The 17,970-nt window shown below is 51.1% G+C and overlaps 1 protein-coding gene across 1 annotated transcript in view; it reads right to left on the minus strand.

Moving 5' to 3' along the window:
* The window catches only part of LOC102072566 (uncharacterized), a 188,983-nt gene that overhangs the window by 145,311 nt on the left and 25,702 nt on the right, over positions 1–17,970 (minus strand). The window contains exons 9-14 of the mRNA XM_074540384.1: positions 16,637–16,753; positions 15,965–16,120; positions 12,489–12,605; positions 8,267–8,413; positions 7,985–8,104; positions 5,340–5,498 (exon numbers count right to left, since the gene is read on the minus strand). Coding sequence (XP_074396485.1) covers positions 5,340–5,498; positions 7,985–8,104; positions 8,267–8,413; positions 12,489–12,605; positions 15,965–16,120; positions 16,637–16,753 — 816 coding nt within the window. The remainder of the gene's footprint in view (positions 1–5,339; positions 5,499–7,984; positions 8,105–8,266; positions 8,414–12,488; positions 12,606–15,964; positions 16,121–16,636; positions 16,754–17,970) is intronic.

Here is a 17,970-nt window from a genome sequence, read left to right on the forward strand (position 1 = left end):
TACTCCTTGAGGTCATCAAGGAGCACGTTCTACCTTAGATCCAGTGGGAGCAAGGCCAGGACAGGCCAGAGTGATGGAGATGACATGTCCTGATTCCTGCCCAAGTGCTCATCATTAATGAGCCAAAATTATATCAAATAATTAAAAATGGTGTTTTTGTTTACCCTTTGTGTCTCCTCATCCTCACCTGGAGAGACACCACTCCCTGAGGCCATCAAGGAGCACGTTCTGCCCAGATCCAGTGGGAGCAAAACCAGGACAGGCCAGAGTGATGGGGAACCCATCAGGAATGTCCTTATTCCTGCCCAAGGGCTCATCATTAATGAGTCAAAATTATATCAAAGAGTTAAAAATGGCCTCTTTGCTTATCCTTGGTGTCCCCTCATCCTCACCTGGAGAAACACCACTCCCTGAGGTCCTGAAGGAGCACGTTCTGCCCAGATCCAGTGGGAGCAAAACCAGGACAGGCCAGAGTGATGGGGACAATATCAGGAATGTCCCGATTCCTGCCCAAAGCCTCATCATTAATGAGCCAAAATTATATCAAATAAATAAAAATGGTGTTTTTGTTTACCCTTTGTGTCTCCTCATCCTCACCTGGAGAAACACCACTCCTTGAGGTCATCAAGGAGCACGTTCTGCCCTAGATCCAGTGGGAGCAAGGCCAGGACAGGCCAGAGTGATGGGGACAACATCAGGAGTATCCTGATTCCTGCCCAAAGGCTCATCATTGACACATTAATGAGTAAAAATGGTATAGAAGGGTTGAAAATGGTGTCTTTGTTTGTCCTTGGTGTCTCCTCATCCTCACCTGGAGAGACACCACTCCTTGAGGTCCTCAAGGAGCACGTTCTGCCCAGATCCAGTGGGAGCAAGGCCAGGACAGGCCAGAGTGATGAGGACAACATCAGGAATGTCCTGATTCCTGCCCAAGGGCTCATCATTGATATGTTAATGAATAAAAATGGTATCAAAGGGTTAAAAATGGCATCTTTGCTTATCCTTGGTGTCTCCTCATCCTCACCTGGAGAGACACCACTCCTTGAGGCCATCAAGGAGCATGTTCTGCCCAGATCCAGTGGGAGCAAGGCCAGGACAGGCCAGAGTGATGAGGACAACATCAGGAGTATCCTGATTCCTGCCCAAGGGCTCATCATTAATGAGCCAAAATTATATCAAAGAATTAAAAATGGTGGTTTTGTTTACCCTTCATGTCTCCTCATCCTCACCTGGAGAGACACCACTCCTTGAGGCCATCAAGGAGCACGTTCTGCCCAAATCCAGTGGGAGCAAAACCAGGACAGGCCAGAGTGATGGAAACAACATCAGGAGTATCCTGATTCCTGCCCAAAGCCTCATCATTAATGAGTCAAAATTATATCAAAGAGTTAAAAATGGCCTCTTTGCTTATCCTTGGTGTCTCCTCATCCTCACCTGGAGAGACACCACTCCCTGAGGTCCTGAAGGAGCACGTTCTGCCTTAGATCCAGTGGGAGCAAGGCCGGGAGAGGCCAGGATGATGGGGACAACATCAGGAGTGTCCTGATTCCTGCCCAAAGGCTCATCTTTAATGAGCCAAAATTATATCAAAGAATTAAAAATGGTGTTTTTGTTTACCCTTCATGTCTCCTCATCCTCACCTGGAGAAACACCACTCCCTGAGGTCCTGAAGGAGCACGTTCTACCTTAGATCCAGTGGGAGCAAGGCCGGGAGAGGCCAGAGTGATGAGGACAACATCAGGAGTATCCTGATTCCTGCCCAAAGGCTCATCATTGACACATAAATGAGTCAAAATGGTATAGAAGGGTTGAAAATGGTGTCTTTGCTTATCCTTCGTGTCTCCTCATCCTCACCTGGAGAAACAGCACTTTTTACTCCTTGAGGTCATCAAGGAGCACGTTCTGCCCAAATCCAGTGGGAGCAAGGCCGGGAGAGGCCAGAGTGATGGGGACAACATCAGGAATGTCCCGATTCCTGCCCAAAGCCGCATCATTGATATGGTAATGAGTCAAAATGGTATAGAAGGATTAAAAATGGTGTCTTTGCTTATCCTTGGTGTCTCCTCATCCTCACCTGGAGAAACAGCACTTTGTACTCCTTGAGGTCATCAAGGAGCACGTTCTGCCCAGATCCAGTGGGAGCAAGGCCAGGACAGGCCAGAGTGATGAGGACAACATCAGGAATGTTCTGATTCCTGCCCAAAGCCTCATCATTAATGAGTCAAAATTATATCAAAGAATTAAAAATGGTGTCTTTGCTTATCCTTGGTGTCTCCTCATCCTCACCTGGAGAGACACCACTCCCTGAGGTCCTGAAGGAGCACGTTCTGCCTTAGATCCAGTGGGAGCAAAACCAGGACAGGCCAGAGTGATGAGGACAACATCAGGAGTATCCTGATTCCTGCCCAAAGGCTCATCATTGATATGTTAATGAGTCAAAATGGTATAGAAGGATTAAAAATGGTGTCTTTGCTTATCCTTGGTGTCTCCTCATCCTCACCTGGAGAGACACCACTCCCTGAGGTCATCAAGGAGCACGTTCTGCCCAGATCCAGTGGGACCAAGGAAAGGCCAGGCAGTTCAGGGATCCATGGAATCAGATCCACATCCCAATTCCCCAGGTGAAACACCCACCCCGAGCTCTCCTGGCTCTGGAATATTCCCAGTTCTCTTCCCCACAAGGGTCAGATCACTTCCTCCCTGTGGTATTCCAGGGTTTCCAGTCACCCTCTGCCACTTTGGAACCTTTTCCAAGAATCCCACCTCTGCTTTTGGATCAGCAGTGCTCCCTCTCCTGGGCTCCCAGGGCAGCATCCCAGAAGTTTGAGGGACAGGGACAAGGTTTGTCCATCAACTTTCCCTGTTTGACACAAAGGATTTGCACCTGCTGCCTCTGGTCCAGGGAATCTGATCTCCCAGAAGGATTCCTTTGGAATTATGGAATTCTTTAAAGCAGGAGCCAGCCCTTATGACCAAGGAAAAAGGACTGCACTAGGATGTTCCACTCTCCTCATCTTCCTATGGTTTCCTACAGCAGGTTTTACCCAGATTTCCTGTTTTTCAGATTTTTTGCAGATGGATTTTAATAATTTTGAGGACTCAATATTGGTGTGAATTTTGGGATATTTGGAAGCTCAGTGAGAGCAGATTGGGCACTTCAGCGCTGGGAAGGGACTTTGGATAAGGGAGAGCGGCTTTGAACTGAAGGAGAGCAGGTGGAGGTGGGATTTTGGGAAGGAATTCCTGCCTGTGAGGGTGGGCAGGCCCTGGCACAGGTTTCCCAGAGAAGTTGTGGCTGCTCCATCCCTGGAAGTGTCCAAGGCCAGGTTGGATGGGGCTTGGAGTGAGCTGGGATAGTGGAAAGTGTTGGAAAAAGATGGGCTTCCAACCCTTCCAAACCTTTCGATCCTTCCAAAATTTTCAACCCTTCCAACTATTCCAAACCTTCCAACTTTTCCAACCTGTCCAAACTTTCCAACTCTTCCAAACCTTCCCACTCTTCCAACCCTTCTAAACTTTCCAAACCTTCCAAACCTTTCCAACCCTTCCAAATGTTCCAACGCTTCCAAACCTTCCAACTCGTCCAAACTCTCCCAACCCTTCCAAACCTTTCAACTCTTCCAAACTTTCCAACTTCTCCAACCCTTCCCACTCTTCCAACCCTTCTAAACTTTCCAACTTTTCCAAACTTTGCAACCCTTCCAACCCTTCCCACTTTTCCAACCCTTCCAAACTTTCCAAACCTTCCAAACTCTTCCAACCCTTCTAAACTTTCCAACTCACCTTCCAAACCTTTCAACCTTTCCAACTTTTCCAACCTTTCCAACTTTTTCCAACCCTTCCAAAGTCTTCCAGCTCTTCCAATCCTTCTAAACTTTCCAACTCACCTTCCAAACCTTTCAACCTTTCCAACTTTTCCAACCCTTCCAAACTTTCCAACCCTTCCAAACTCTTCCAGCTCTTCCAATCCTTCTAAACTTTCCAACTCACCTTCCAAACCTTTCAACCTTTCCAACTTTTCCAACCCTTCCAACTTTTCCAAACCTTCCAAACTTTCCAACCCTTCCAAACTTTCCAACTCTTCCAACCCTTCTAAACTTTCCAAACCTTCCAAACATTCCAACCCTTCCAAACCTTTCCAAACCTTCCAAACCTTTCCAACCCTTCCAAACCCTTCCAACCCTTCCAAACCTTTCCAACCCTTCCAAACCTTTCCAACCCTTCCAAACCCTTCCAACCCTTCCAAACCTTTCCAACCCTTCCAAACCTTCCAACTCATCCAAACTCTCCCAGCCCTTCCAAACCTTTCAACTCTTCCAAACTTTCCAACTTCTCCAACCCTTCCCACTCTTCCAACCCTTCTAAACTTTCCAACTTTTCCAAATTTTGCAACCCTTCCAACCCTTCCCACTTTTCCAACCCTTCCAAACTTTCCAAACCTTCCAAACTCTTCCAACCCTTCTAAACTTTCCAACTCACCTTCCAAACCTTTCAACCTTTCCAACTTTTCCAACCCTTCCAAACATTCCAAACCTTCCAAACTCTTCCAAACCTTCCAAACTCTTCCAACCCTTCTAAACTTTCCAACTCACCTTCCAAACCTTTCAACCTTTCCAACTTTTCCAACCCTTCCAAACATTCCAAACCTTCCAAACTTTCCAAACCTTCCAAATTTTCCAACTCTTCCAACCCTTCTAAACTTTCCAACTCACCTTCCAAACCTTTCAACCTTTCCAACTTTTCCAACCCTTCCAAACATTCCAAACCTTCCAAACTCTTCCAACCCTTCTAAACTTTCCAACTCACCTTCCAAACCTTTCAACCTTTCCAACTTTTCCAACCCTTTCAAACATTCCAAACCTTCCAAACATTCCAAACCTTCCAAACTCTTCCAACCCTTCTAAACTTTCCAACTCACCTTCCAAACCTTTCAACCTTTCCAACTTTTCCAACCTTTCCAAACTCTTCCAGCTCTTCCAATCCTAAACTTTCCAACTCACCTTCCAAACCTTTCAACCTTTCCAACTTTTCCAACCCTTCCAAACCTTCCAAACTCTTCCAACCCTTCCAAACTTTCCAACTCTTCCAACCCTTCTAAACTTTCCAACTCTTCCAACCCTTCTAAACTTTCCAACTCACCTTCCAAACCTTCCAAACCTTCCAACTTTTCCAACCCTTCCAACTCTTCCAACCCCAACCAATCTGGGACCTTACAAATCCAAAGCTTTTTGCAAGCCTGGGGCACAGGGACAGCGCCCCAGTCAGGGACACACGAGGTCGCACCAGATACTCAGAGGTTCCGTCCTGTGGTAGCTCCTCTGTCCTGCCCCTGCACTCACCTGTCCTGGCCGAGGTGGTGACGCCGGGGCCCTCGCCAGGGCCGAAGAGCACGGACAGGGAGATGACGTACTCGGTGTCAGGGGCCAGCCCACGGAGCTGCTGGGACGTCACCGACCGGCCCAGGGACAGGTGCCGGGGACGGTCCTTGCCAAAGAACTCTTGGGAAGGGAAAACAGAGGAGAACGAGGCTGGAGAGCAGCTCTGTGGCAGCCTGGGAAACACACCGTGTTCCCGCTGCTGGAGGACACCTGCTCCAGGACAACTCAGCAGGAATGTCCTCATGGAGGACACCTGCCCCAGGATAATTATTTCCTCATGGAAGACACAAATTCCAGGATAATTCAGGAGGAATTTCCTCATGGAGGACATCTGCTCCAGGAAAATTGTGGAGGAATTTCCTCATGGAGGACACCAGCTCCAGGACAATTGTGGAGGAATTTCCTCATGGAGGACACCTGCTCCAGGAAAATTATTTCCTCATGGAGAACACCTACTCCAGAACAATTATTTCCTCATGGAGGACTCTGTCTCCAGGACAATTCAGCAGGAATGTCCTCATGGAGAATACCTGCTCCAGGATAATTATTTCCTCATGGAGGACAAATGCTCCAGGACAACTCAACAGGAATGTCCTCACGGAGGACACCTGCCCCAGGATAATTATTTCCTCATGGAGGACACAAATTCCAGGATAATTCAGGAGGAAATTCCTTATGGAGGACACCTGCTCCGGAACAATTCAGCAGGAATTTCCTCATGGAGGACACCTGCTCCAGGATAATTCAGGAGGAATTTCCTCATGGAGGACACCAGCTCCAGGAAAATTATTTCCTCATGGAGAACACCTACTCCAGAACAATTATTTCCTCATGGAGGAAAACTGCTCCAGGACAATTCAGCAGGAATTTCCTCATGGAGGACACCTGCTCCAGGATAATTATTTCCTCATGGAGGACACATGCTCCAGGATAATTCAGGAGGAAATTCCTCATGGAGGACACCTGCTCCGGAACAATTCAGCAGGAATTTCCTCATGGAAGACACCTGCTGCAGGTGTCTGCAGACACCAGGATAATTATTTCCTCATGGAGGACTCAAGCTCCAGGACAATTCAGCAGGAATTTCCTCATGGAGGACACCTGCTCCAGGACAGTTATTTCCTCATGGAGGACATCTGCTCCAGAACAATTGAGGAAGAATTTCCTCATGGAGGACACCTGCTCCAGGAAAATTGTGGAGGAATTTCCTCATGGAGGACACCTGCTCCAGGACAATTCAGCAGGAATTTCCTCATGGAGGACACCTGCTCCAGGACAATTCAGGAGGAATTTCCTCATGGAGGACACCTGCTCCAGGACAGTTCAGCAGGAATTTCCTCATGGAGGACACCTGCTCCAGGACTAATCAGGAGGAATTTCCCTCATGGAAAGCCTGGTCAGGCATTGGCAGGGGCTGCCCAGGGTGGTTTGGAGCGCCCATCCCTGGAGGTGTCCAAGGAACACCTGGAGGTGGCACTTCCATCACAAGGTGGGGATTGGGCACAGCTTGGACCTGGAGGTGTTTTCCAGCCTCAGTGCTGCTGGGATTCCATGTGTCCACCAGGGCAAGGGAGAGCTTTCCTGTGGTTATTTATTTTGGAGTTTTAACACCTAAGTGATCCAAACCAGTTGAGAGGGACGGAATCCAAACCATCTCACATCCAGGGAGCACAGGAACCTGGGAATGCTCCCTGTCTCCTTCCTGGGGACTCACTCTGTGTGGGGCTGGGGCCAGGTTGGTACCTTGCAGGAAAGACATTCTGTGCTGTTCCTGTGAGCCAGCAAAGGCCTCCTGATGATAAGGAAAGCCCCTTATCTCTCCTGAGGAAGACACCAAGGTTGTCACCATGGAGATGTGATGAAGGAGAGAAAGGTAAGAGATACAAACTCCTTGATCACCCACTGAGGACTTTGTGTCCTTCCTGTAACCAATGGGCAGTGAATGTGTCTGTTGAGTGAATGTAAATATCTTGAAAAAGTACAAAAGCAACGTGTTGCTATAATAAATCTCTCTTGTGTCGCAGACATATTTAATGAAAAATCCTTTCCTTAGGGTTTTTCCTCCTGAGAAGCTGGGAGGCCACAGGAACAAAATGTAAACATTGATTATCTGCTGCTGTGGGATGCAACAGGGGCATCTGGGATTGGCTCAGGTTGGATGTTTGTAATTAATGGCCAATCACAGCACAGCTGGCTCGGACAGAGAGCTGAGCCACAAACCTCTGTTATCATTCTTTGCTATTCCATTCTTAGTTTCTTCTGATGAAACCTTTTCTTCTATTCTTTTAGTATAGTTTCAATGTAATATATATCATAAAATAATAAATCAGCCTTCTGAAACCTGGAGTCAGATCCTCATCTCTTCCCCAATCTGAAATCCCCTGTGAACACTGTCACACTCTTACACCCTTCTGATGGGGTCGTGGTGATTTCTGCTGTGTCGTGTTCTGTAACAACATCACCTCAGGGCCAGGAATAATCCCTGGCTTCAGTTCACGCTCTGGAATTGTGGGAGAGGCTGCCTGGGGCAGCTCATGAGCTGCACCTGCCCCACTCCCAGCCCTCCTGAGGCTCTCCCATTCCAGGAGAGCAGAGATGGATCTCACCTGGTGTCGGGCCCCAGGCCAGCCGGTACCCGGTGGCTCCCATGACTGAATCCCAGGACACCAGGAGGCTGCTGATGGAAATCTCGCTCACTTTCAGCATCTGGACAGTGCTGGAAGCCACTGCAGGAGAGAAGAGTTGCCCAGCTCCATCGAGGTCCCAACAGCTCCAAAGAGCTCCCCAAATCCAACGGCACAGAGAAGTGACAGCAGTGACACCAGCTCTGTGCCAGCACCCCCCACATCTGCATGGGCTGAGTGCCACCCCTGCTGCAGGACACTCACCCGTGGTGGCTTTGCCGGTCACCACCGGTCCCTCGATGTCCCCGAAGATGGGGTTGATGGTCACCGTGTGCTCCATGCCCGCCTGCAGCCCCTGGATCATGTAGTAGCTGTAGGAGCTGCCGAGGGTCACGTCCTGGATGCTGCCCTCTGTGAAGGGAATGGTGTCACCGTGTCCCCTGGCTCAGACACTGTCCCCTTGCCCAGTCCCCGTCCCCTGGATCATCCCCTGTCCCCAGGCTCAGACACTGTCCCCTTGCCCAGTCCCTTTCCCCTGGATCATCCCCTGTCCCCTGGCTCAGACACTGTCCCCTTTCCCAGTCCCTGTCCCCTGCATCATGCCCTGTCCCCAGGCTCAGACATTGTCCCCTATTGTTGGAGATTTTTTCAGAAATGGCTTAGAAGGCAGCTGTGAAGAGCAAATTCTCACAGCCGGTTTCTGTAAACAGTAGAAGTTCTCAAGTTGTTTTTAATTACAAGTAAAAGTGACAAACATGAAAGCCTTGAGAACCTTGCATACCAGAGTTCTCAAGCAGCTTTCTCATAACAAGTAGATATTCTATCTTTAGCTGTTTTGAAAAAGTAAAAGTAAGTTTTGAGAACACAAATCTTAGTATTAGAAACAAAAAGAAAAGTTAGTGTGTTATCTCTGACCTATTGTGAACTCGAGTTTTGCAATGTGCATGAACTTAATTAACACAGTTATAAAAAGTGACCGATTGAGTCAATAAACAGAGTTGATGCTGAACCAACAAAAGTGAGTCCTCTCCCTCCACTTCAATACCCGATCCTCTGGCTCAGCCCCCGCCCCAGCTCCTGTGCCCTGGCTCAGCCCATGTCCCCTGTCCCAGCCCCTGTCCCCACCTGTGTCCCCTGTCCCAGCCCCTGGCCCAGCCCCTGTCTCTGTCCCCTGGCCCAGGTCCTGTGCCCCGGCTCAGCCCATGTCCCCTGTCCCAGCCCCTGTCCCAGCCCCTGTCCCAGCCCCTTTCTCTGTCCCCCAGCTCAATCCCCTGTCCCAGCCCATGTCCCCTGTCCCAATCCCTGTCCCAGCCCCTGTCTCTGTCCCCCAGCTCAATCCCCTGTCCCCTGTCCCAGCCCCTGTCCCCACCGGTGTCCCCTGTCCCAGCCCCTGGCCCAGCCCCTGTCTCTGTCCCCCATCTCAATCCCCTGTCCCCTGGCCCAGCCCCTGTCTCTGTCCCCCAGCTCAATCCCCTGTCCCCTGGCTCAGCCCATGTCCCCTGTCCCCACCGGTGTCCCCTGTCCCAGTCCCTGGCCCAGCCCCTGTCTCTGTCCCCTGGCCCAGCCCACCCCATCGGGACCGCCCCGGGTGGGTGCCGGTGCGAATAATCCACATCCACCCGAGAAGAGCTCGGGGATCACTGAGGCAACTCAGGATTTGCAAAAAATCAGGAAAACCCCAAACCGGGCATTTTGAGGTCTGGGAGTGACCCCATAAAAGGGAATCCTGCCCAGCCCTGGTGACTCCGTGCTGGAGCCCTCCTGCCTCCCCTGCAGGAGCTGAAGCCAGCGATGCCCCACAGCCCAGTTTTAGTGTCCTTGTTGGGGCTAGACCCAGTTTAGCTAAACGTGCCCAGCAGGAGAAGAGTTAAACCCGAATTCCTGCGGATCCACCCCGATTCCCAGAGCAGGGAGGCGCAGGATGTGGAGGAAAAGCTCTACAAGAGGGAAAATGCCTTTTCCACTTTGGTCGCTGGATGGTGCCACGTCCCCATTTTCCGTTCCAGCAGCACCAGGAGCCCCATCCCCCTTTTCCCACCTGCTCTCCACATCCCCCACCTCCAGTTTGTGCTCATCTAATCCCGGTTTTAAATGTAAAACGAGGAAAACCAAACCCCTCCTGTGCAGCTGGGTTCGGATCCCATCACCACATCCCTAATCCCGGGATGGGATTTAGGAAGAGGACCCAGAGTTTGTGCTCATCTAATCCCGGTTTTAAATGCAAAACGAGTAAAACCAAACCCCTCCCGTGCAGCAGGGTCTGGATCCCATCACCACATCCCTAATCCCAAAATGGGATGGGGTTTGGGAAGCAGACCCAGAGTTTGTGCTCATCTAATCCCAGTTTTAAATGTAAAACGAGGAAAACCAAACCCCTCCCGTGCAGCAGGGCCTGGATTCCATCACCACATCCCCAATCCTGGCATAGGGTGAGGTTTGGGAAGCGGACCCAGAGTTTGTGCTCATCTAATCCCGGTTTTAAATGTAAAACGAGGAAAAACAAATCCCTTCTGTGCTTGGGACGGGATCCCATCACCACATCCCCAATCCTGGCACAGGGTGAGGTTTGGGAAGCGGACCCAGAGTTTGTGCTCATCTAATCCCGGTTTTAAATGTAAAATGAGGAAAACCAAACCCCTCCCGTGCAGCTGGGTCCGGATCCCATCACCACATCCTTAATCCTGGGATTGGATGGGATTTGGGAAGAGGACCCAGCATCCAGGGGGGGCTGCCCTTAGGATTTTTCCACCCCTGGAATTGGGGTGAGCAGGCACCAGGTGCAAAAGCAGCTGGAAATTCGGGGTGGAGGTGATGAGGTCATGCCACTGTCCCCTCAGTGTCCCCAGTCCCAGACTGAGCAAACTGCTGAGATTTGGGGTTCATTACAAAGCCCTAAAAGCTCTTTTATGTCTTCCCTGTGAAGGTTTTTCCCTCCTGGTGAGCTTTGGAGCTGTTCTCCCACCTTTCCTGGTGGAGATGTCTCCTTCCACCATAACCAGGGGAGCTGATGGGGAAGAAAATGTGGTTTTTGTTCAAAGCCTGGGTGTCCTGACATCCCTGAGCCCCAGAAACATCCATCTCAACATCCATCTCCCGAGGCCAAAATCTGCCATCAAGCTGGAATTTCTCACTCCTGCTCCCACTATCCCATGGAAAATATCTTTGGATTCAAGGCAGGAGAGAAGCTCCAGCTGCAAAGGTGGATCTGTCTCCAAACTTCCAAATTTACCTAAAAATGAGGATTCTGAGGCATTCAGCCTGGTTTTAGTGCTGCAGAGAGAAAAGCCACACGCACAGGCACTTACAGGCTGTCCCCCCAAAAATCAAACACTCAGCTGTCCCCCAAAAAAGGGGTGACCCCAAAAACTGCAGGGAGGGTTTTCCCAGCTCTGTCAGCTATTCCAAGGCTCCTCAAGGAATAATAATTCCAGGTAACAAGGCTGGATATCCACCAGCCTGCTTCATGCAGAGCCACAGCAGGAAATTTTGGCATCCATGGCAGAGAAAAAAATGAAATCCCAATTCCCTCTGGACAAAGATGGAATCCAATCCAATCCAAAGTGCATCCAACACTTTGGGAATTTCACAGATCCCACCTTTTCCATGCCCTGTGTGCCCTCCACACCCCCAGCCCTGTCCAGGTGATGTCCAGGTGAGCCTGAATCCCACCCTGTCCATCCCTGCAGATGTCCAGGTGAGCCTGAATCCCATCCCATCCATCCCTGCTGGTGTCCAGGTGAGCCTGAATTCCATTCCTGTCCCTGCTGATGTCCAGGTGAGCCTGAATCCCACTCTGTCCAGGTGATGTCCAGGTGAGCCTGAATCCCACCCTGTCCCTGCTGATGTCCAAGTGAGCCTGAATCCCACCCCGTCCATCCCTGCTGATGTCCAGGTGAGCCTGAATCCCATCCCATCCATCCCTGCTGATGTCCAGGTGAGCCTGAATCCCACCCTGTCCATCTCTGCTGATGTCCAGGTGAGCCTGAATCCCACCCTGTCCAGGTGATGTCCAGGTGAGCCTGAATCCCACCTTGTCCATACCTGCTGATGTCCAGGTGAGCCTGAATCCCATTCCTGTCCCTGCTGATGTCCAGGTGAGCCTGAATCCCACCCTGTCCCTGCTGATGTCCAGGTGAGCCTGAATCCCATTCCATCCATCCTGCTGATGTCCAGGTGAGCCTGAATCCCACCCTGTCCCTGCTGATGTCCAGGTGAGCCTGAATCCCACCCCAGCCATCCCTGCTGATGTCCAGGTGAGCCTGAATCCCATCCCATCCATACCTGCTGATGTCCAGGTGAGCCTGAATCCCACCCCAGCCATCCCTGCTGATGTCCAGGTGAGCCTGAATCCCATCCTGTCCAGGTGATGTCCAGGTGAGCCTGAATCCCACCCTGTCCATCCCTGCTGATGTCCAGGTGAGCCTGAATCCCACCCCATCCATACCTGCTGATGTCCAGGTGAGCCTGAATCCCACCCCATCCATACCTGCTGATGTCCAGGTGAGCCTGTATCCCGTTGCTCCCCTGACAGGGCTCCACCGGGCCTGGAGCGTGTCCGTGGTCTCGTTCTGCAGCACGAGGTTCTCCACAGGCAGGAGCTTCACTGCAAGGAGGAAAAGAAATAGAATTTCAGAGCATTCACTTTTCTGGCTCTCCATGGATGTTCCTTCAGCTCACCTGGGTGAAGGGAACACCTGAAGGGAGGTGGGTGGGTGGGACTGGGCTCTACTCCCACGGAATGAGGGGCAGGACACGAGGGAATGGCCTCAAGCTGCGCCAGGAGAGGTTCAGGTTGGATTTTGGAAAAAATATCTTGATGGAAAATGTGGCCAGGCACTGGAAGAGCTGCCCAGGGCAGTGGTGGAGTCACATCCCCGGAGAGATTTCGAAGCCACGTGCATGTGGCACTTGGGGACATGGCTGGGGATGATTGGATTCAGGGATCTCAGAGGGTTTTTGCAGCCTTAATGATGCCAAGAGAGGGATTTCCAGGAGCTCCTGCCCAGGGGCTGAGGGCATCTCATAAACCAGAGCTAGTACTTCCCAACCTGTGACTATCCAGGACCAAACATCTCCAAGCACCAACCTTGTGAAGTGTGGGGGGAAAACAGGAGGGAAATGATCTCCCACATTCCCCCAAACTTTAGGATGGCACTGAGGGAATGTCCACGAGGGAAGAGTTAGGATGGAATTGGGAAGATCCTGCTGCTGGGGACAGTTGGATTCAGGGATCTCAGAGGGTTTTTCCAGCCTTAATGATTCCCTGAGAGGGATTTCCAGGAGCTCCTGCCCAGGGGCTGAGGGCATCTCATAAAGCAGAGGGAGAACATCCCAACCTGTGACTATCCAGGACCAAACATCTCCAAGCACCAACCTTGTGAAGTGTGGGTGCAAAACAGGAGGGAAAACGATTCCCCCAAAACTTTAGGATGGCACTGAGGATGTCCATGTCCATGTGGGAAGAGTTGTGATGGAATTGGGAAGGTTCTGCTGCTGGGGACAGTTGGATTTAGGGATCTCAGAGGGTTTTTCCAGCCTTAATGATTCCCTGAGAGGGATTTCCAGGAGCTCCTGCCCAGGGGCTGAGGGCATCTCATAAACCAGAGGGAGAACATTCCAATCTGTCCCTTTTTTTTTTTGGGACCAAACAACTTTGTGAAGTGTGGGTGCAAAACAGGAGGGAAAAGATCTCCCACATTCCCCCAAACTTTAGGATGGCGTTGAGGATGTCCATGAGGGAAGAGTTGGGATGGAACTGGGAAGATCCTGGTGCATGAGGGCACCAACACTGAGGTGGGGATGGTTGGATTCAGCGATCTCAGAGGGTTTTTCCAGCCTTAAGAACTCCCAGAGAGGGATTTCCAGGAGCTCCTGCCCAGGGGCTGAGGGCATCTCATAAACCAGAGGGAGAACATCCCAACCTGTGACTATCCAGGATGAAAACATCCCCAAGCACCAACCTTGTGAAATGTGGGTGCAAAACAGGAGGGAAAACGATTCCCCCAAAACTTTAGGATGGCACTGAGGATGCCCATGTCCACGAGGGAAGAGTTGGGATGGAATTGGGAAGATCCTGGTGCATGAGGGCACCAACACTGAGGTGGGGATGGTTGGATTTGGGGATCTCAGAGGGTTTTTCCAGCCTTAATGATTCCCTGACAGGGATTTCCAGGAGCTCCTGCCCAGGGGCTGAGGGCATCTCATAAACCAGAGGGAGAACATTCCAACCTGTGACTGTCCAGGACCAAACATCCCCAAGCACCAACCTTGTGAAATGTGGGTGCAAAACAGGAGGGAAAACGATTCCCCCCAAACTTTAGGATGGCACTGAGGATGTCCATGTCCACGAGGGAAGAGTTGGGATGGAATTGGGAAGATCCTGGTGCATGAGGGCACCAACTCTGAGGTGGGGACGGTTGGATTCAGGGATCTCAGAGGGTTTTTCCAGCCTTAATGATTCCCTCAGAGGGATTTCCAGGAGCTCCTGCCCAGGGGCTGAGGGCATCTCATGAACCAGAGGGAGAACTTCCCAACCTGTGACTATCCAGGACCAAACATCTCCAGGCACCAACCTTGTGAAATGTGGGGGGAAAACAGGAGGAAAATGATCTCCCACATTCCCCCAAACTTTAGGATGGCACTGAGGATGCCCATGTCCATGAGGGAAGAGTTGGGATGGAATTGGGAAGATCCTGGGGCATGAGGGCACCAACACTGAGGTGGGGATGGTTGGATTCAGGGATCTCAGAGGGTTTTTCCAGCCTTAATGATTCCCTGACAGGGATTTCCAGGAGCTTCTGCCCAGGGGCTGAGGGCATCTCAAAAACCAGAGGGAGAACATCCCAACCTGTGACTGTCCAGGACCAAACATCCCCTGCAACCTTTGAGGGTGCAAAACAGAAGGAAAATGATCTCCCACATTCCCCCAGACTTTAGGATGGCATTGAGGATGCCCATGAGGGAAGAGTTGGGATGGAATTGGGAAGGTTCTGGTGCATGAGGGCACCAACTCTGAGTGCTGGGGACAGTTGGATTCAGGGATCTCAGAGGGTTTTTCCAGCCTTAATGATGCCAAGAGAGGGATTTCCAGGAGCTCCTGCCCAGGGGCTGAGAGCATCTCATAAACCAGAGGGAGAACATTCCAACCTGTGACTGTCCAGGACCAAACATCCCCTGCAACCTTTGTGGGTGCAAAACAGAAGAGAAAACGATCTCCCACATTCCCCCAGACTTTAGGATGGCATTGAGGATGTCTCTGAGGGAAGAGTTGGGATGGAATTGGGAAGATCCTGCTGCTGGGGACAGTTGGATTTAGGGATCTCAGAGGGTTTTTGCAGCCTTAATGATGCCAAGAGAGGGATTTCCAGGAGCTCCTGCCCAGGGGCTGAGGGCATCTCATAAACCAGAGGGAGAACATTCCAATCTGTGACTGTCCAGGACCAAACATCTCCAAGCACCAACCTTGTGAAATGTGGGTGCAAAACAGGAGGGAAAACAATTCCCTCAAAACTTTAGGATGGCACTGAGGATGTCCACGAGGGAAGAGTTGGGATGGAATTGGGAAGGTTCTGGTGCACGAGGGCACCAAGTCTGACGTGGGGACGGTTGGATTCAGGGATCTCAGAGGGTTTTTCCAGCCTTAAGAACTCCCAGAGAGGGATTTCCAGGAGCTCCTGCCCAGGGGCTGAGGGCATCTCATAAAGCAGAGGGAGAACATTCCAATCTGTCCCTGTTCCCTCTTTGGGACCAAACAACCTTGTGAAGTGTGGGTGCAAAACAGGAGGGAAAACGATTCCCCCCAAACTTTAGGATGGCACTGAGGGAATGTCCATGAGGGAAGAGTTGGGATGGAATTGGGAAGGTTCCGGTGCATGAGGGCACCAACTCTGAGGTGGGGACAGGACAGCTGGGGACAAAAGTGACCAACAACAGCGGGGACAAAAGGGCCCACCCAGCTCTTACGTGTCCTGCCCAGAGCAGCCACGGGCTGGCTCGGGCCCTCGGGATACACGGCGTAGATGCTGATGCTGTATTCCCTGTCCTCCTGCAGGTTTTCCAGCAGGTGGGAAGAGACATCGCCCCGCAGGATCTGCTCGAGGGTCACCCCGGGCTTGTTGGCTGCAAAATCAAGGGGAGAAGGGATGGTGAAGGATCCCCATGAGGATAAATCCCACCAGGAAGGTCTTCACACCATGGAGGTGGCTCAGGAGTGTGGTTGGAATCTCCCAATCCGTGCGGTGGAATTCTGGCTGTGCTGTGCCAGCCCTCAGATCCCACAGAGAGGAGTGGGAGGCATCCCAAACTCATCCCAAATCCCACCAGAGCAGGTACTCGAGAGGGAAAAACATCTGGATGTGCCAGGGCAAACAAGGAATTCACAGCATCATCCTCAGCTTGCTCTTCCAAGGAAAAGTCCTTCCAAGGAGTCTCCTCCATCCTGGAAGAACCACAATATTTGGAAATATTGTGGAATTTGGAAAAGTCTATCCTGGACTTTTTCCAGAGTCATGCCAGGAGTTCACAGCACCTTCCCTGCCCTTGGATCACTGCTCCTTTTAAAGCAAACACCAAGAAAAAAACAAGAAAAATCAACTAAAAATTGACTAAAATTAATAAAAAATTAACAAAACTCACCCCTGGGGATGTAGATCTTGTAGCCCTCCAGCTTGCCCAGGGGAGGTGTCCAAGCCACCCTCAGGCTGAAAAGTCCTTCTTCTATCACACGGAAATTGGTGACTGGAGGCACGGGAGCTTTGGGGACACAAAAATAGGGCAGAAATGGAGCTGGAAGTGCTGGAATAATGGAAAAAAAAAATCCTTGGAAAATCTTTTGTCCTCAGGGGCAGAGAGACACAAAGAGGAGAAGCACCAAATCTGGTTCCTTAAAATCAACAATCTCCCTCCTGCCACTTGAAAATAGGGATGAAACATCCCAGGGCTGAAAGTTTGGGAGTTTTCTCTGGGAATGCTGCTGGGATCTGAAATCTCCCCACGGCAGGGGAAACTCCGCATTTCTTGCAGACTGAGCAGGAACCAGAGCCGTGAATCAAAGCCTGCTTTGCTCCCACGGCCACAATTCCAAGGGAGAGGAGCCCGTTTGGATCCACAGCAGGAGGATTTATGGCTCCTGCCTCTGGCTCCGTGTTGGGGATGATAAGAGGAGAGATCAAATGGTTTTATTTCCACCCATAAAGACGTTCCATCTTCTTGCTGGCAGGTACAGATGAGCCAAACCTCATTGAGGAGCTTTATTTATTCATCCTGTCAGAGACCTTCCCTCAGGAAGACAAACGATTCTGGATGTCGCAGGGGGTGAGGGGAGGGGGAAGGGAAGGGAAGGGAAGGGAAGGGAAGGGAAGGGAAGGGAAGGGAAGGGAAGGGAAGGGAAGGGAAAAGGGAAGGGAAAAGGGAAGGGAAGGGAAGGGAAAAGGGAAGGGAAAAGGGAAAAGGGAAAAGGGAAAAGGGAAAAGGGAAAAGGGAAAAGGGAAAAGGGAAAAGGGAAAAGGGAAGGGAAGGGAAGGGAAGGGAAGGGAAGGGAAGGGAAGGGAAGGGAAGGGAAGGGAAGGGAAGGGAAGGGAAGGGAAGGGAAGGAGGGAGGGAGGGAGGGAGGGAGGGAGGGAGGAAGGAAGGAAGGAAGGAAGGAAGGAAGGAAGGAAGGAAGGAAGGAAGGAAGGAAGGAAGGAAGGAAGGAAGGAAGGAAGGAAGGAAGGAAGGAAGGAAGGAAGGAAGGAAGGAAGGAAGGAAGGAAGGAAGGAAGGAAGGAAGGAAGGAAGGAAGGAAGGAAGGAAGGAAGGAAGTGGCGGAAGGAAGGAAGGAAGGAAGGAAGGAAGGAAGTGGCGGAAGGAAGTGGCGGAAGGAAGGAAGTGGCGGAAGGAAGGAAGTGGCGGAAGGAAGGAAGTGGCGGAAGGAAGGAAGGAAGTGGCGGAAGGAAGGAAGGAAGGAAGTGGCGGAAGGAAGGAAGGAAGGAA

The sequence above is a fragment of the Zonotrichia albicollis genome, chromosome 4 (assembly GCF_047830755.1).
Source record: "Zonotrichia albicollis isolate bZonAlb1 chromosome 4, bZonAlb1.hap1, whole genome shotgun sequence".
In the NCBI taxonomy this organism is placed as follows: Eukaryota; Metazoa; Chordata; class Aves; order Passeriformes; family Passerellidae; genus Zonotrichia; species Zonotrichia albicollis.